Below are 14,641 nucleotides of genomic sequence, written 5' to 3' on the forward strand. Positions count from 1 at the left end.
TGCGTTTTGGCTTAAAAAGAGTTTCTAGATACATGTGTGGAGGTTTTCCTTAAAGGGGTTATGTGGGGAGGGAAAATTTACTGCAATGTATACACAGCAGCAGGAGGGACACCCTAATAATACACGTTATCCCCCCAATACACTGGTTCTAAACTTTTTACATCACTTCTGGGGAACGGAAAGTCTTGTAATTCAGCCGGCCCTGCTGACACTCTGACTACTCATCATGTGACCAAACCCCGCTCTACCCCAAGTAAAAGCAGCAGCAGTATAGCAGGTCACGTCCCGAAGAGTCCGAGCGTCAGCAAAACAAAGGACCTCTGGTATTTGTACGCCAAGAGCCTGCAATCTATATTAGTAAGACGACTGTCCTGTACAAGTTTATATACTGCAGAATTTTTTTCCCTTTAAAAGCAAAATGTGATGTAAAAGCTGTGTTGTTTTTTTTTTTTTTTTTGCCAAAGCCAAGAGTGTATTTAAGAGAAGGGAGAAGTGTAAGAGCTTTCTTTATATTTTCCAGGCCCTTTGAAGTCACTTGTGTCTTAGACTCACAAAACACATCAAAAACACAGCTTTCCTGCAATGTCTCATTAAGGAAGGAGGTTCCCTCACAATCCAAAGTCATCAGGGAGTTTTGCTGGAGAAAGCTGCCAACTAGAAAATGGTGCTACAAAAAGAAGACTTCTCGCTAATAGCAGGGGTACCCCCTCTACAAGGGTCGTAGGCTATATGGACAGGGGTTGTTTTCATGAAATAACCCTTTAACAGATTCTCTGACAACAAAACCTGATCTATGTAAAGCTTGAATGTAGAGAGATTGGGGTTTTATCTAACGCACCTCAAAACGCAAGTAGTCTCCGCGCAGGTGGTAGTCCTCCCATTCCCGCGTTTTGCTCTTTGAGTCTGGAAGATTTCGTTGATGCTCTGTCAGGTCATCTGTAAACCTATCCATCAAGGATTCATGGGACTGAAGCTGCTCCTCCTGTTGAAGTCACGTAATATTTTATTATATATCACTCCATACTATAACCTATGGATAAACCTCTACAGAACAGAAAATGCTACAGTCACCACACGAGCTGCTGATGCTGGACTATCAGACATTTGTTGTAGGTAGTCACTAGTCTATGTGAAAGTGGGCAGCTACCATATAGGCATTTAGGGTTTTATATTAGCACCTACCAGCTCCAGTTTGCATGTAGCTGAGGGAAGAATGGGTCTGTAAAATCTTCTTTGAGAACCCACAGCAGCTGGAAACGGAGGTGATGAAAACATGGCTGCCACCAGGTTAATACGGATGATCCACGAGTTCATCTCTTCTGGAGTCCTATGGAGAGCAAAACATGAAAATGTCATGATTAAAATAGGTTTTAGGTTCCTCCCTTCCTACACTTTGTTCTGTTATTGACAACCTTTTGTGTCTAGGCCTTTGGCAATATAGTTACTGAATTCATTGATTTAAGACCCTATTCACATCTGCGTTCAGGTTTTCGTTTGGGGTGTCCACATGGGAAACCTGCGGACCCCACAGACTATAATGGTTTCCACATGAAACAAGCGGAGAGAAAAATCCTGCAAGGAGCACTTTTTTCTTCTCTACATGTTTCGTGTAGAAACTACATGGACCCCATTATTGTCCATGGGGTCTGCGGGTTTCCTGAAGGTAACCGTGCTTTAATGCATAAAGGTTTCCGTTCGGGGGCGGGGGGTGTTCTCAAGCAGACTCCCTGAATGGAAACGCGAATGCAGATGTGAACCAGGCCTAAGTCAAAAGCGCAGAGAGTGTGTTTGACATGGTGTATAAGAGAAGGGACCAGCACTGTATATATAAGAGTGCAGTCAATGTGTAACAGCAAACACTTACAATGTTCCTATGTGAGATGTATGCGTATACAATGAGCAAGCCGCACCCTGTCTCCCCATTGCGTCTGAAGGAGGGCGATATTTTAGGCAGTTTTGTGATAAAGTACATAGGATGCAGGAGGATGTGGCACTATAGCAGGGGTAGAAATTACTCACTGAGCCTGGAAGAGGAAAACCCGCCAGTCAGCGGTCTGCAGCCGGAAGACGTTGGGTCTCTTGGTGTACTCGCTGGCTCTCTCCGCTAGAGAATGGTGCACGCTGATCACCTCCTCAGGAAACTGGAAGTCAGTCTTGTACTCATCCTGCCGAAAGATAGAGGACAACTGAATGTGACATGGGACAAGCCATTAAAGCCAACATTTCTAATAAAGACTGTCAAAACATAGGATGAACTTTATGATCATAGCAACAGATCTCCAACTGTTCTCAACGTTTCCTGTCAGACCATCTCATTGTCAAAAGTAATACAAGAATACGGAAAAACAGTGCAAGGACATGGCGGAAGGATGGCTTGTAGACCCTATACCTTTAGCAAGAAGAGCAGCATCCCCTTCAGTACTGTGTGGAAGGATTTCCAGCTTCTTTTTCCCCATGGAGCTATAATAATAAAAAATATATCTATGTAAATAATTTTTAGTAGTCGCATGAATGTTAGTGTAATGGAGTCTAATAATACATAGAAGTATATAAACTTGCACAGACTCACTTTTCTTGCCGTCTGTAACAGCGTGCACTTTACGGCACAGCATTCCCTGTTTGTAAACCGGGGCATCTGGGTCAGGAGCGGGGATGTCTACGAAGGGATTGCTTTTTTTACGAACTGACATCATATTCTCAGGTCTTGTAAGCAGAGGGTTTGCCAGTTTTTCTTCACTCCTGAAAGGAAAAAATAAAAAAATTAGGACCATGAGGTAAAAAAGGGAACAAAAAAAGAAAACATGGCTCTGGTTCTGTTAAGCCCATGGTGCCATCCACTATATACTACCAGGGTTGACAGAAGGTAGTTAAGACCAAGCGCTGTAACTCTACAGCAGGGAGTGGAAATGCTGCTGCAGTGACCAGGATTAGTGATCATGGCCGTGGTCAGTCAGAAGGAAGAGCTTTTTCCTGACAATCCACCAGCGCCACCATCATGTGGTGTCATTGGGGTTGTCCCATTAGGAGATTTCCTGTCCATATATGCCCTATAACAGATTAGGGGTCTTTGCACTATGCACAAGGGCGGGATGGTTCTACAAAAGCAGCGACTCTTACTTTAGTGCCCAGGCCAGCATGAATTACATTGATGTCTGAAGTCCCTCTGTGTCCTGCAAACTGGGACCAGAGCCTGCCATGTGTTCTTTCTTACAAATATATAGCTAAAGGTTGATTTTACAAGTCTACTTACATGGCCCATTCCAGCTTCTCTGTACGGATTGAATTGTACAAGCCCTGCAAACACCAGAACAGAGTCATATACATGTACAGTACATACAGGTATCAAATAAATAGTCAGCCAACATAGCTGTTGGCACACTAACAATTACATGTAAAAATCTTCATTCATTTTAAGGGATTACATAATATGGGAAGACTACAGGACTTAAAGGGATCCTATCACTGGATACCTTTTTTTCTGACTAACACATAGGAATAGCATTAAGAAAGGCTATTCTTCTCCTACCTTTAGATGTCTTCTCTGCGCCGCCGTTCCATAGAATTCTGGGTTTTCTTTAGTATGCAAATGAGTTATCTTACAGCAAAGGGGGCATCCCCAATGCTGCGAGAGAACTCTACAGTGCCGCCTCCATCTTCTTCTAGAACGGCCTTTTCCTGTGTCTTCTTCTGATTATCCCTACACTTGTTATTAGAATCTTCTGTTACCAAGTGATAATGCACTAGGTGTACCGCGGTGCTTTCTCTTTCTGTGTCTTCTTCTGTCCTGGGGTTCAATCTTCTAAGCACGTGCAGTCAGCTCTGCCATCGGGCAGAGTCGACTGCGCATGCCCGGGCCACAAGAAAATGTCCGCTTACATAGTAAGCTGGTGTAGGCGTCCATTTTCTTGTGGCCGCTTATACAGTAAGCTGGTGTAAGCGGCCATTTTCTTGTAGCCCAGGCATGCGCAGTCGGCTCTGCGCAAGGCCCAATGGCAGAGCCGACTTCGCATGCCTAGAAGATTGAACCCCAGGATAGAAGACGACACAGGGAGAGGCCTTTCCAGAAGAAGATGGAGGCGGTGCTGGAGATTTCTCTCACAGCATTGGGGACGCCCCCTTTGCTGCAAGAGAATTCATTTGCATACTAACGAAAACCCGGAATTCTACGGAACGGCGGCGCAGAGAAGACATCTAAAGGTAGGAGAAGAATTGCCTTTCTTAACGCTATTCCTATGTGTTAGTCAGAAAAAAAGGGTATCTAATGATAGGATCCCTTTAATTCGCCTCTCTTCTAAAGCTCCTTTCCATATGTAGATGTAGCAAAGGTTAACAGGACTCCTAACGCATTAGTTGTGGCACAGGGTGTTAACTTGACTCTTTCAATGGTTTTTGGCGTCTTCTGGGATAGGATATCACGGCACAAAAAGTTATCACACTGCGGAAAGTAAAGCTAAGCATTGCTACATCTACACATACCCGGTCTCTAAAGTTCAGAATAATTCCCTTCTTCATGGTTATTAATGGCATCAGTCACATGACTAGAAAAACAATAATGCAGGGAAATCTGGAGGGAGTCCAAATGTTTTGTAGCTTCCTGATCAACCCATTACTAGGTAGATCATTGCCAATTTTCCATTTGCATGTAAAGCTCTCTTCACATTGGTGCTTTTCCTGTTCTGCTGCTTTTTGATGATAAGAATAGTAGAGGCCGTAGTGCTATTTCTGTCATCAAAAGTGCAGCAAACCTAATGGGTCACATTGTAAAAATCAATGACATTTACCAAGGCTCCGTTATAAACGGAAGTTGTGAAACTAGTGTGAACAGATACTAATAGTATCTACAGCACTGAAAGCAGTATGGTGTGTGTGGTGTCTGCAAATAGCTCATTTCCCGCTGCCCACTGATGTAAACATGCACGTTCGGCCAAGCCGAGGATGCAAGTCTATGGTGGGAGAAATAGCTCATATTGTACAGTATATACAGAGAAAATCGCCCTTTACCTTCAGAAGCTCACGAGGAAAACTGGTCCCGTCATTCATTCCATCGAGGTTATTAATAAATTCTTGTAATGTCATGCTCTTCCCAATATTCTACAAATAGAAACATCAACTATATGGTTTGCATAAAGCTGGACACTGGGGAAATATCACTGACATTATGCCTCATTTCTGGGGTACAAAAATTGCAAATTTATAAGCAAGGACACTTGTGCACAAATGTATGACATTTGGACACTCCGGACTTTTAAGAATAGCAGTTAGACAGGGGGCAGGACAGAAGACTGGCGTCCAAAACAGATGAAGGCTCCTAGCCAGCGGATTCTAGAACCACCCGAGAAGCTTGAAAATGATCAGTGTTTGCCTCTCAATAAATTTACCACATCTCACTCTGACACTGTCAGTCGTAGTAACACAGGTCCCATAGTATCTGGTTTATAGTAACACTGCATAATGGAAATACAATGCTAGAACAGGCCAAGCACCTCACAATGCGGACAGCTAATCCTACAAGGCCAGATTTATCCAGGCGAATGGCCTCAACACTTTTCACACAGTAACATGTATAAAGTTAACAAGTTTCCTTTTCTGCGCTTTGCTCACAAATAGGTTTGAGCCGATCTTGAGATTTTGGGATAGATTTTAAAATCCGATTTCCGATCATTTTCCATTCGAACCCGATCCCAATCCTAATGCAAGTCAATTGTTTTTTTTTAATAATCGAAGATTGGATTTAAAAACGATCCTATTCACTACGCAGCATGGAGTCTAAACATTGAATGCTTTAATTTTTAGACTCCATGCTGTGTAGTGATAAATAAATCCCCCCGGCCACTTAAGTCCCCCCTGCTGTCCACTTGCCTGCACAGAAGCGCTGCCCCTGCCGCTCCGCGCTGCTCTTGCTCCTCTTCTTTCTACTTCACATGTCTGCAGAGCGCCGTGCGCGCCCCCGCCTCCCAGGCTAGTGTTACTGATGCTGGGAGTAGGCGGGGCTTGTTGTGGCTTAGGAGAGTGTGGGCGGGTACAGGGTGGGGAGACGTGGGTGCATCACTCACGTCTCCCCTCCCAGTACACGCCCACACTCTTCTAAGCCACAAGCCCCACCTTCTTCCTAGGTCTGTAAAACTAACCCAGGAGCTAGGGGTGTGCATGGACCGAGAAGAAAGGGGAGCGACAGCGGATCTGTGCAGGTAAGTGGACTATTCTGTTTCTAGAGTAGTGTCTCGAGTACATACGGTAGATATTTATGTACTTTCCCAAGGAAAGTTGGCCATACACATTACCAATTCTTCCAATTTCAGCAGGACTACCTAATGTGTGTGGTGGCCTCCCAACTGTCTTCTGATGACAAAGGTCAGAGAAAAGTTCGATTTCAACATGCCAAAGTCTCAATATCGTCAATGGAGATATGTTACCAGTAGCTTATTCCCCTCTCTATTAATAACACATGCTCCCTTGGCTGAGCCAAGCATGTATGTGTATGAAGGAATAAAAAGAAATCGCTGAGTGATCGTTCAGCCAAACGCTAGCAGCTGTTGAAGGAGTATGACCACCATTAGGGGAGTATGGAGAAGTTATATAGATTTGTATTGTAGGATTATGACATGTGAATTGGCTTTAGTATTTAGAGATAATACTTGCTACAACAACTACACTCATGGTATACATGGATCATATAGCAGATCATTATCAGATGTAATATATTACCTGTCCATGTAGATCTGAATTGAGCAGCATGAGGGCGCAAGTCAACGTATGAACAGAATCTGAAATAGAAATACAATCTACTGAGCTCTGGTATGGTACGACCTGAATAGTGACAGAAAAAGAAATGAACTAAACATGTATCTTTTATTTATTTCACTCTCACCTGCCGACTGGAAATCCTTAGGGTTGCAGTTGTGAAAGCGCTTGGAGAAATGGAAGAGGACCCGCTCTCGTTCCTGTGTTTCTCCAGTCAGTACCAGTTCTTGCAACAGAGACCTGAAAATAACAAAGATAGCCGATAGGGAAAAATGCAAGGACAACTGATGTGACCCTGATGTCTATACAGAGAGAAGGCAGACAGGAATAGTCAGAGAAAAAGAGTCTGCAAATTTACTTAGGCTGGCTATATATATCAAAATAATAAGGGGGTTTCACGACTCCCCCATGATCAGCAGTTGGGGTAGGTTAGGATCAGACATTGCAACATGCCTGATACTTTTGCTTTCAGGGAAAATAAGTTACCGCCAGTATCAGTCAGCAACTTATTACCCTTATAGTACATGCACACTCGGCGAACACAAGTATGCATGTACATGAGAAGTTTGAGAGGGATAGCTGTTGGTCAAATAGTCACTTTGGACACCTACTTTCAGTGTATTATCAGCTTCAGGGACTTATGAAGAAGTCTAGTGTGTGCAAACACTGGAGCCCTTAGGTAACATATCTACTTGGTGGATGTGTTATAGGATTATATGATACAGGAGAGAAGCTGAGGCCCAATGTAATGTATTTTAGATGTCAGAATGAAAGTAAGCAAATGCATATCAGAAAGTTTTACTGCAAAATGAATATCAATGTTTCTCACCTGAGAGCTACATCCAGGCTTTTCCCAGTAAAGTCGAAAAGTGCAAGGTATTCCTCAGCCACCAAGGCGCTGAAATCATTACTACATAGAAAAAACAACAAAACTATTTATTTATTGTACTATTACTCTATTATACATCTCACTTATTTATTATTCACCTTCATTACACACAGAGCTTGTTGTAATGGGATAATCCACCACCTCCATATGATTTATAAGGAACCTGATAGGTGGTTTCTATACAAGAGGAGGATATGATAGAGGGAGAGAAGCTGAGCTCAGTGATATATAGGGTTATATGATAGAGGAGAGAAGCTGAGCTCTGTGATATATAGGGTTATATGATAGAGGGAGAGAAGCTGAGCTCAGTGATATATAGGGTTATATGATAGAGGAGAGAAGCTGAGCTCTGTGATATATAGGGTTATATGATAGAGGGAGAGAAGCTGAGCTCAGTGATATATAGGGTTATATGATAGAGGAGAGAAACTGAGCTCTGATATATAGGGTTATATGATAGAGGAGAGAAGCTGAGCTCTGTGATATATAGGGTTATATGATAGAGGAGAGAAGCTGAGCTCTGTGATATATAGGATTATATGATAGAAGAGAGAAGCTGAGCTCTGTGATATATAGGGTTATATGATAGAGGAGAGAAGCTGAGCTCAGTGATATATAGGGTTATATGATAGAAGAGAGAAGCTGAGCTCTGTGATATATAGGATTATATGATAAGGGAGAGAAGCTGAGCTCTGTGATATATAGGATTATATGATAAGGGAGAGAAGCTGAGCTGTGTGATATATAGGGTTATATAATAGAGGGAGAGAAGCTGAGCACTGTGATATATAGGATTATATGATAAGGGAGAGAAGCTGAGCTCTGTGATATATAGGGTTATATGATAGAGGAGAGAAGCTGAGCTCTGTGATATATAGGGTTATATGATAGAGGAGAGAAGCTGAGCTCTGTGATATATAGGGTTATAGGATAGAGGAGAGAGGCTGAGCTCTGTGATATATAGGGTTATATGATAGAGGAGAGAAGCTGAGCTCTGTGATATATAGGATTATATGATTGAGGGAGAGAAGCTGAGCTCTGTGATATATAGGGTTATATGATAGAAGGAGAGACGCTGAGCTCTGTGATACATAGGGTTATATGATAGAGGAGAGAAGCTGAGCTCTGTGATATATAGGGTTATATGATAAGGGAGAGAAGCTGAGCTCTGTGATATATAGGGTTATATGATAGAGGAGAGAAGCTGAGCTCTGTGATATATAGGGTTATATGATAGAAGAGAGAAGCTGAGCTCTGTGATATATAGGATTATATGATAAGGGAGAGAAGCTGAGCTCTGTGATACATAGGGTTATAGGATAGAGGAGAGAGGCTGAGCTCTGTGATATATAGGGTTATATGATAGAGGAGAGAAGCTGAGCTCTGTGATATATAGGATTATATGATTGAGGAAGAGAAGCTGAGCTCTGTGATATATAGGGTTATATGATAGAAGGAGAGAAGCTGAGCTCTGTGATATATAGGATTATATGATAGAGGAGAGAAGCTGAGCTCTGTGATATATAGGATTATATGATTGAGGGAGAGAAGCTGAGCTCTGTGATATATAGGGGTATATGATAGAGGAGAGAAGCGGAGTTCTGTGATATATAGGGTTATATGATGGAGGAGAGAAGCTGAGCTCTGTGATATATAGGGTTATATGATAGAGGAGAGAAGCTGAGCTGTGTGATATATAGGGTTATATGATAGAGGAGAGAAGCTGAGCTGTGTGATATATAGGATTATATGATAGAGGAGAGAAGCTGAGCTCTGTGATATATAGGATTATATGATAGAGGAGAGAAGCTGAGCTCTGTGATATATAGGGTTATATGATAGGGGAGAGAAGCTGAGCTCTGTGATATATAGGGTTTTATGATAGAGGAGAGAAGCTGATCTCTGTGATACATAGGGTTATAGGATAGAGGAGAGAGGCTGAGCTCTGTGATATATAGGGTTATATGATAAGGGAGAGAAGCTGAGCTCTGTGATATATAGGGTTATATGATAGAGGAGAGAAGCTGAGCTCTGTGATATATAGGGTTATATGATAGAAGAGAGAAGCTGAGCTCTGTGATATATAGGATTATATGATAAGGGAGAGAAGCTGAGCTCTGTGATACATAGGGTTATAGGATAGAGGAGAGAGGCTGAGCTCTGTGATATATAGGGTTATATGATAGAGGAGAGAAGCTGAGCTCTGTGATATATAGGATTATATGATTGAGGAAGAGAAGCTGAGCTCTGTGATATATAGGATTATATGATAGAGGAGAGAAGCTGAGCTCTGTGATATATAGGATTATATGATAGAGGAGAGAAGCTGAGCTCTGTGATATATAGGGTTATATGATAGGGGAGAGAAGCTGAGCTCTGTGATATATAGGGTTTTATGATAGAGGAGAGAAGCTGATCTCTGTGATACATAGGGTTATAGGATAGAGGAGAGAGGCTGAGCTCTGTGATATATAGGGTTATATGATAAGGGAGAGAAGCTGAGCTCTGTGATATATAGGGTTATATGATAGAGGAGAGAAGCTGAGCTCTGTGATATATAGGGTTATATGATAGAAGAGAGAAGCTGAGCTCTGTGATATATAGGATTATATGATAAGGGAGAGAAGCTGAGCTCTGTGATACATAGGGTTATAGGATAGAGGAGAGAGGCTGAGCTCTGTGATATATAGGGTTATATGATAGAGGAGAGAAGCTGAGCTCTGTGATATATAGGATTATATGATTGAGGAAGAGAAGCTGAGCTCTGTGATATATAGGGTTATATGATAGAAGGAGAGAAGCTGAGCTCTGTGATATATAGGATTATATGATAGAGGAGAGAAGCTGAGCTCTGTGATATATAGGATTATATGATTGAGGGAGAGAAGCTGAGCTCTGTGATATATAGGGGTATATGATAGAGGAGAGAAGCGGAGTTCTGTGATATATAGGGTTATATGATGGAGGAGAGAAGCTGAGCTCTGTGATATATAGGGTTATATGATAGAGGAGAGAAGCTGAGCTGTGTGATATATAGGGTTATATGATAGAGGAGAGAAGCTGAGCTGTGTGATATATAGGATTATATGATAGAGGAGAGAAGCTGAGCTCTGTGATATATAGGGTTATATGATAGGGGAGAGAAGCTGAGCTCTGTGATATATAGGGTTTTATGATAGAGGAGAGAAGCTGATCTCTGTGATACATAGGGTTATATGATAGAGGGAGAGAAGCTGAGCTCTGTGATATATAGGATTATATGATAGAGGAGAGAAGCCGAGCTCTGTGATATATAGGATTATATGATAGCATATAACATAATGAAGTAACATTGTACATTCATTTCCTTTTTTTGGGCAAACTTACTTTTTCTGGATATATGGAGCAACCTGTGATCTTTCAAAGCCATCCAGCTGGAATAATTTCAGTGCCAAACATCGGGCTGCCTCCACATCCTGAGTCTTGGCTATGGCTTCTACATACGTCACCTCCTCAGAACTGCAAAGCAAACATTAGCGTTCACACATAGATAGGTACAGATATCCTAGAGTTTGACTCATCACCACTGACCGACTATGGCTCAATAGATTAGTCTATGATGATGCAAAGCCAATAGGGTTGGACCATCTCTGGTCCTTCTGCACCATAACCAAAGGAGGAAACCCCACAGTTGACCAGATAGTTTTGGAAAGTGATTTCTTACTCTCCTCCTTGTGTCTCCATACACAACATTCATATGTATGGAGGGGTCTGGAGGAATAGCTGCTGACTGACAGCTACTGAATATGTAACACCTCCTCTTTTCCTTCCCACATATGAACACATGCATGCTCGGCCAAACCAAGAGAATCAAGAAGAACAGCTTTTTGCTGAGCGCTACTACAAACGCATGGTAAATTTTTGTTGTTTCCACCAACACATAACTTACCCAGAGGTCTCCAGGTCTGTGGACACATCATCTGACTGGTCTATGACAATCTCTGGAGGGTCCTGCTGAGGTTTACAGTCCATCTCTTCTGCTTTGTCCGGTGATGGCAATCTACTGCCCGCGTGTTCCTTGCCTTGACATCTCTGGCACATCAGATGTCCGTCTACCTTCTGATGGTTTCCTATATGCATGTCTCTATCATGGCACTGCATGAGTACAAGGTCTTCACTAGTCTCTTGTGGAGTGAATGTATTGTCCATATACGTTTGAGGTGGCTTCTTCTGCTCAGGTTTCTCATCTTCTATTAATAATTTGGTCCAGAAACCAGAATCGGAAAACAGTAAGCCCTCCTCTTCAACAGCAGCCTCCTGGCGGGGTGCTAGGATAACAGAGAGGAGGTAACATGTCTGGTACCATATGTATTAGTCAGCTGTAGTAACACTAGGATGGAAATCTTTGCTCATCCTGCTTAAAGTACAACAGGGATTTGGGGCCTCTTATTCTCCACAATGGTGGGGGGCCCCAGAGAACGGACCCCAACCTATCTGGAATATGGGTTATAAAAACAGATAGAGGAGTGCTCTTCAGACAACGCCTTTGACAAACATAGGCAACCAAGTTCTCTTTAAAAAACCCTACCTATATGGAAAGTTATCATACGGTTTGTGTGCAGGGGTATAAACGTGGGTCAGTCACTAGGAAACGTAATATCAAACAAGCGATAATACATTATGCCGAGCACCATCATACCTTTAAACAGTCCAATAGATGCAATTTCCATGAAAAAGCCATTTTTAGAAATATGCAAAGGGGCTCATAGGAACACAGCGAGGCTGGATGAAGACAAGGGGCTATCAAGTCCAACCTAGAACCCTACAGTGTTGATCCAGAGGAAGGTGAACACCCCAGGAGTCTGATGTTAATTCCTTCCCAACTCCATATCCATCAAGCCGTATAAATCCTGGATCAATTTGACTTTATCCAAAATGTAAAACCTGTAATATATTTACTTTCAAGAGGCCGCCCAGGCCCTACTGGCACAATGAACCCACCACCACCACATCCTATAACTGTGAGCCCCATAGACTCACTGCTCTTACAGTAAAGAATCCCTGTCTATGATATTGGTGAAATGTTCTCTCCTCTAGTAGATGTCCCCTTGTTATTGGCCTAGGAGTAAAAAGATCATTAGAAATGCCTATGTGATGTCCCTTCATTGTGATTCGATCTCCTTGTAGATGTCTTTTTCTAAACTGAATAACCCATTGTTCCCCAATCTACCCATTCCCCTAATAATCTTGGTTGCCCCCCACCTCTGCACTCTCTATAATTCAGATGTGTCCATATACACAAGAGTCCTAAACTGCGCCCAATACTGTATCTGTGCTAAAGATTTGTATAGGGGTAGAACTATCGGTATGTTCATGCCATGACGGCATCGGTCTATTTTGTATCCCATAACTTTACTTGCTGAGGTGACAGGTCATCAGTGGCAGCTTGTAAACAATGACCAGCTGAGCATGTGCACTGGATAGGTTTGTTCCAGAGATCCGTTTTCAGCTTGTGACATGACAAGGATGTCACTCCGTGGTCTATATTTTGCTAATATGGTCTTTTACGGGGTTGTCTGGAGACTTAAATTTACCTAGATTTAAATGGCAGATTCTTCACCATGGACCCTGGAGTTACGGCGTTGCTCCGATGCCTGGGTTATGTGGTCAGAACCAGCCGCAGACCCCTGCCTCCTCTCCTGATGTAATTGCCTATGCTAGGGGGGCTGACATTACTACAGTCAGCAGGTCTCCATATTACAGGAGGAAGGCGACGGGGTGACCCAGGAGTCAGGGGCTGGTTCTGACCACATTACCCGGGGGTCAGAACAAGGCCAGAATCCCCATGTCCATGATGAAGAATCTGCCGGATAAATCAAGGTACATAGAAGCCCCCAGAAAACCCCTTTAATTAGGATACAGACCTCACTTTTTAACCTAGACCCAAATAGGGGTGCAGAGGAACCTATAAGAATATGCACTGGGTAACAATGAGCAAAAGTTAGCATAGACAGCACCTTTAAGAAATCTACTAGAATTATTATAGACGTTAGTGTGAAAGTGTGTTAGGCCGCAGAGGACGTCATGGCCGTGGCAGGATGTAGAGACTGGCAGAGGAGCGGATACTATGCGGTGTGGAGAATTAATTTCCTCCTGAGAGGTGGAGGAAATATTTTTATTATCCGGACAACCCCTTTAATAAGCCTGGGTGCATTATCACACACAATCTAAGCAGGCCATAAAATATGGAATTACAGGCCTAGTACACACCCTACACCATTAAGTCTCCGCATGTGTAATGGCTGTGGTATTTCTCTCAGAAGTGGAGGTCACGGCGTGACAAGCTCGCACATCTGTTCTAACAGAACCTACATGAAGTATCGCAGCGGAGGATGGGAAGTGCCTGCTTAAAGGGGAACTCCACTGCCGCCCACAACTTACAACTTCACACATTTCACTCCTACATAGAGTGTTGAGCCATGTTCACATACATGTGAGAAACCACAGATTTTTAGGAAATGTTTTGCCACATACCATGTATGGGATAATTCTGCGCTATATGGGAATTTCATTGCCTTTTAGGATTCTGTTACCAAACAGCAGTATATGGTGGGATATTAATGGTCAGCGGGGTGGAGCTAAACTACTACTGGATGAAATGATCACACAAACAACCACCCGCTACATACAGTGTGCAAAAGTTTTAGGCAAGTGTGCCGCAAAGTAAGAAGGCTTTTCAGAAATAAGAGTGTTAGTTTATTTTTGTCAATTAAAGGGGTTTTCTGGGACTTTTTAATTAATAAGCTATCCTTAGGATAAGTCACCCGTTGACCATTTGTGGGTTTCCGAGACCCAGGACGTTGAGGACCAGCAGGTTGAAGTGTCAGCAGCGCTTACTGAACGCCGCTTCCACTTCACTGGCCGGGTGATGTCACGCTCATTGGTCACATGGCCTGATTACTGCTCAGTCCCAGTCAAGTGAAAGGGCTGAGCTGTGATACCAATCAGGGCCGCTGTACAAACTTATGGCAC

General features: G+C 42.8%; 1 protein-coding gene across 2 annotated transcripts in view; it reads right to left on the bottom strand.

Moving 5' to 3' along the window:
* The window catches only part of LOC142202674 (uncharacterized), a 34,405-nt gene that overhangs the window by 3,957 nt on the left and 15,807 nt on the right, over positions 1-14,641 (bottom strand). For both annotated transcript variants that reach the window (XM_075272924.1, XM_075272925.1), the window contains exons 4-15: positions 11,559-11,937; positions 10,997-11,128; positions 7,571-7,651; positions 6,869-6,981; positions 6,706-6,764; positions 5,002-5,091; positions 3,251-3,294; positions 2,570-2,739; positions 2,390-2,460; positions 2,020-2,165; positions 1,183-1,327; positions 839-982 (exon numbers count right to left, since the gene is read on the bottom strand). In XM_075272924.1, the coding sequence (XP_075129025.1) occupies positions 839-982; positions 1,183-1,327; positions 2,020-2,165; positions 2,390-2,460; positions 2,570-2,739; positions 3,251-3,294; positions 5,002-5,091; positions 6,706-6,764; positions 6,869-6,981; positions 7,571-7,651; positions 10,997-11,128; positions 11,559-11,937 (1,574 nt within the window). The remainder of the gene's footprint in view (positions 1-838; positions 983-1,182; positions 1,328-2,019; positions 2,166-2,389; positions 2,461-2,569; positions 2,740-3,250; positions 3,295-5,001; positions 5,092-6,705; positions 6,765-6,868; positions 6,982-7,570; positions 7,652-10,996; positions 11,129-11,558; positions 11,938-14,641) is intronic.

The sequence above is a fragment of the Leptodactylus fuscus genome, chromosome 5 (assembly GCF_031893055.1).
Source record: "Leptodactylus fuscus isolate aLepFus1 chromosome 5, aLepFus1.hap2, whole genome shotgun sequence".
NCBI classification, from domain to species: Eukaryota; Metazoa; Chordata; class Amphibia; order Anura; family Leptodactylidae; genus Leptodactylus; species Leptodactylus fuscus.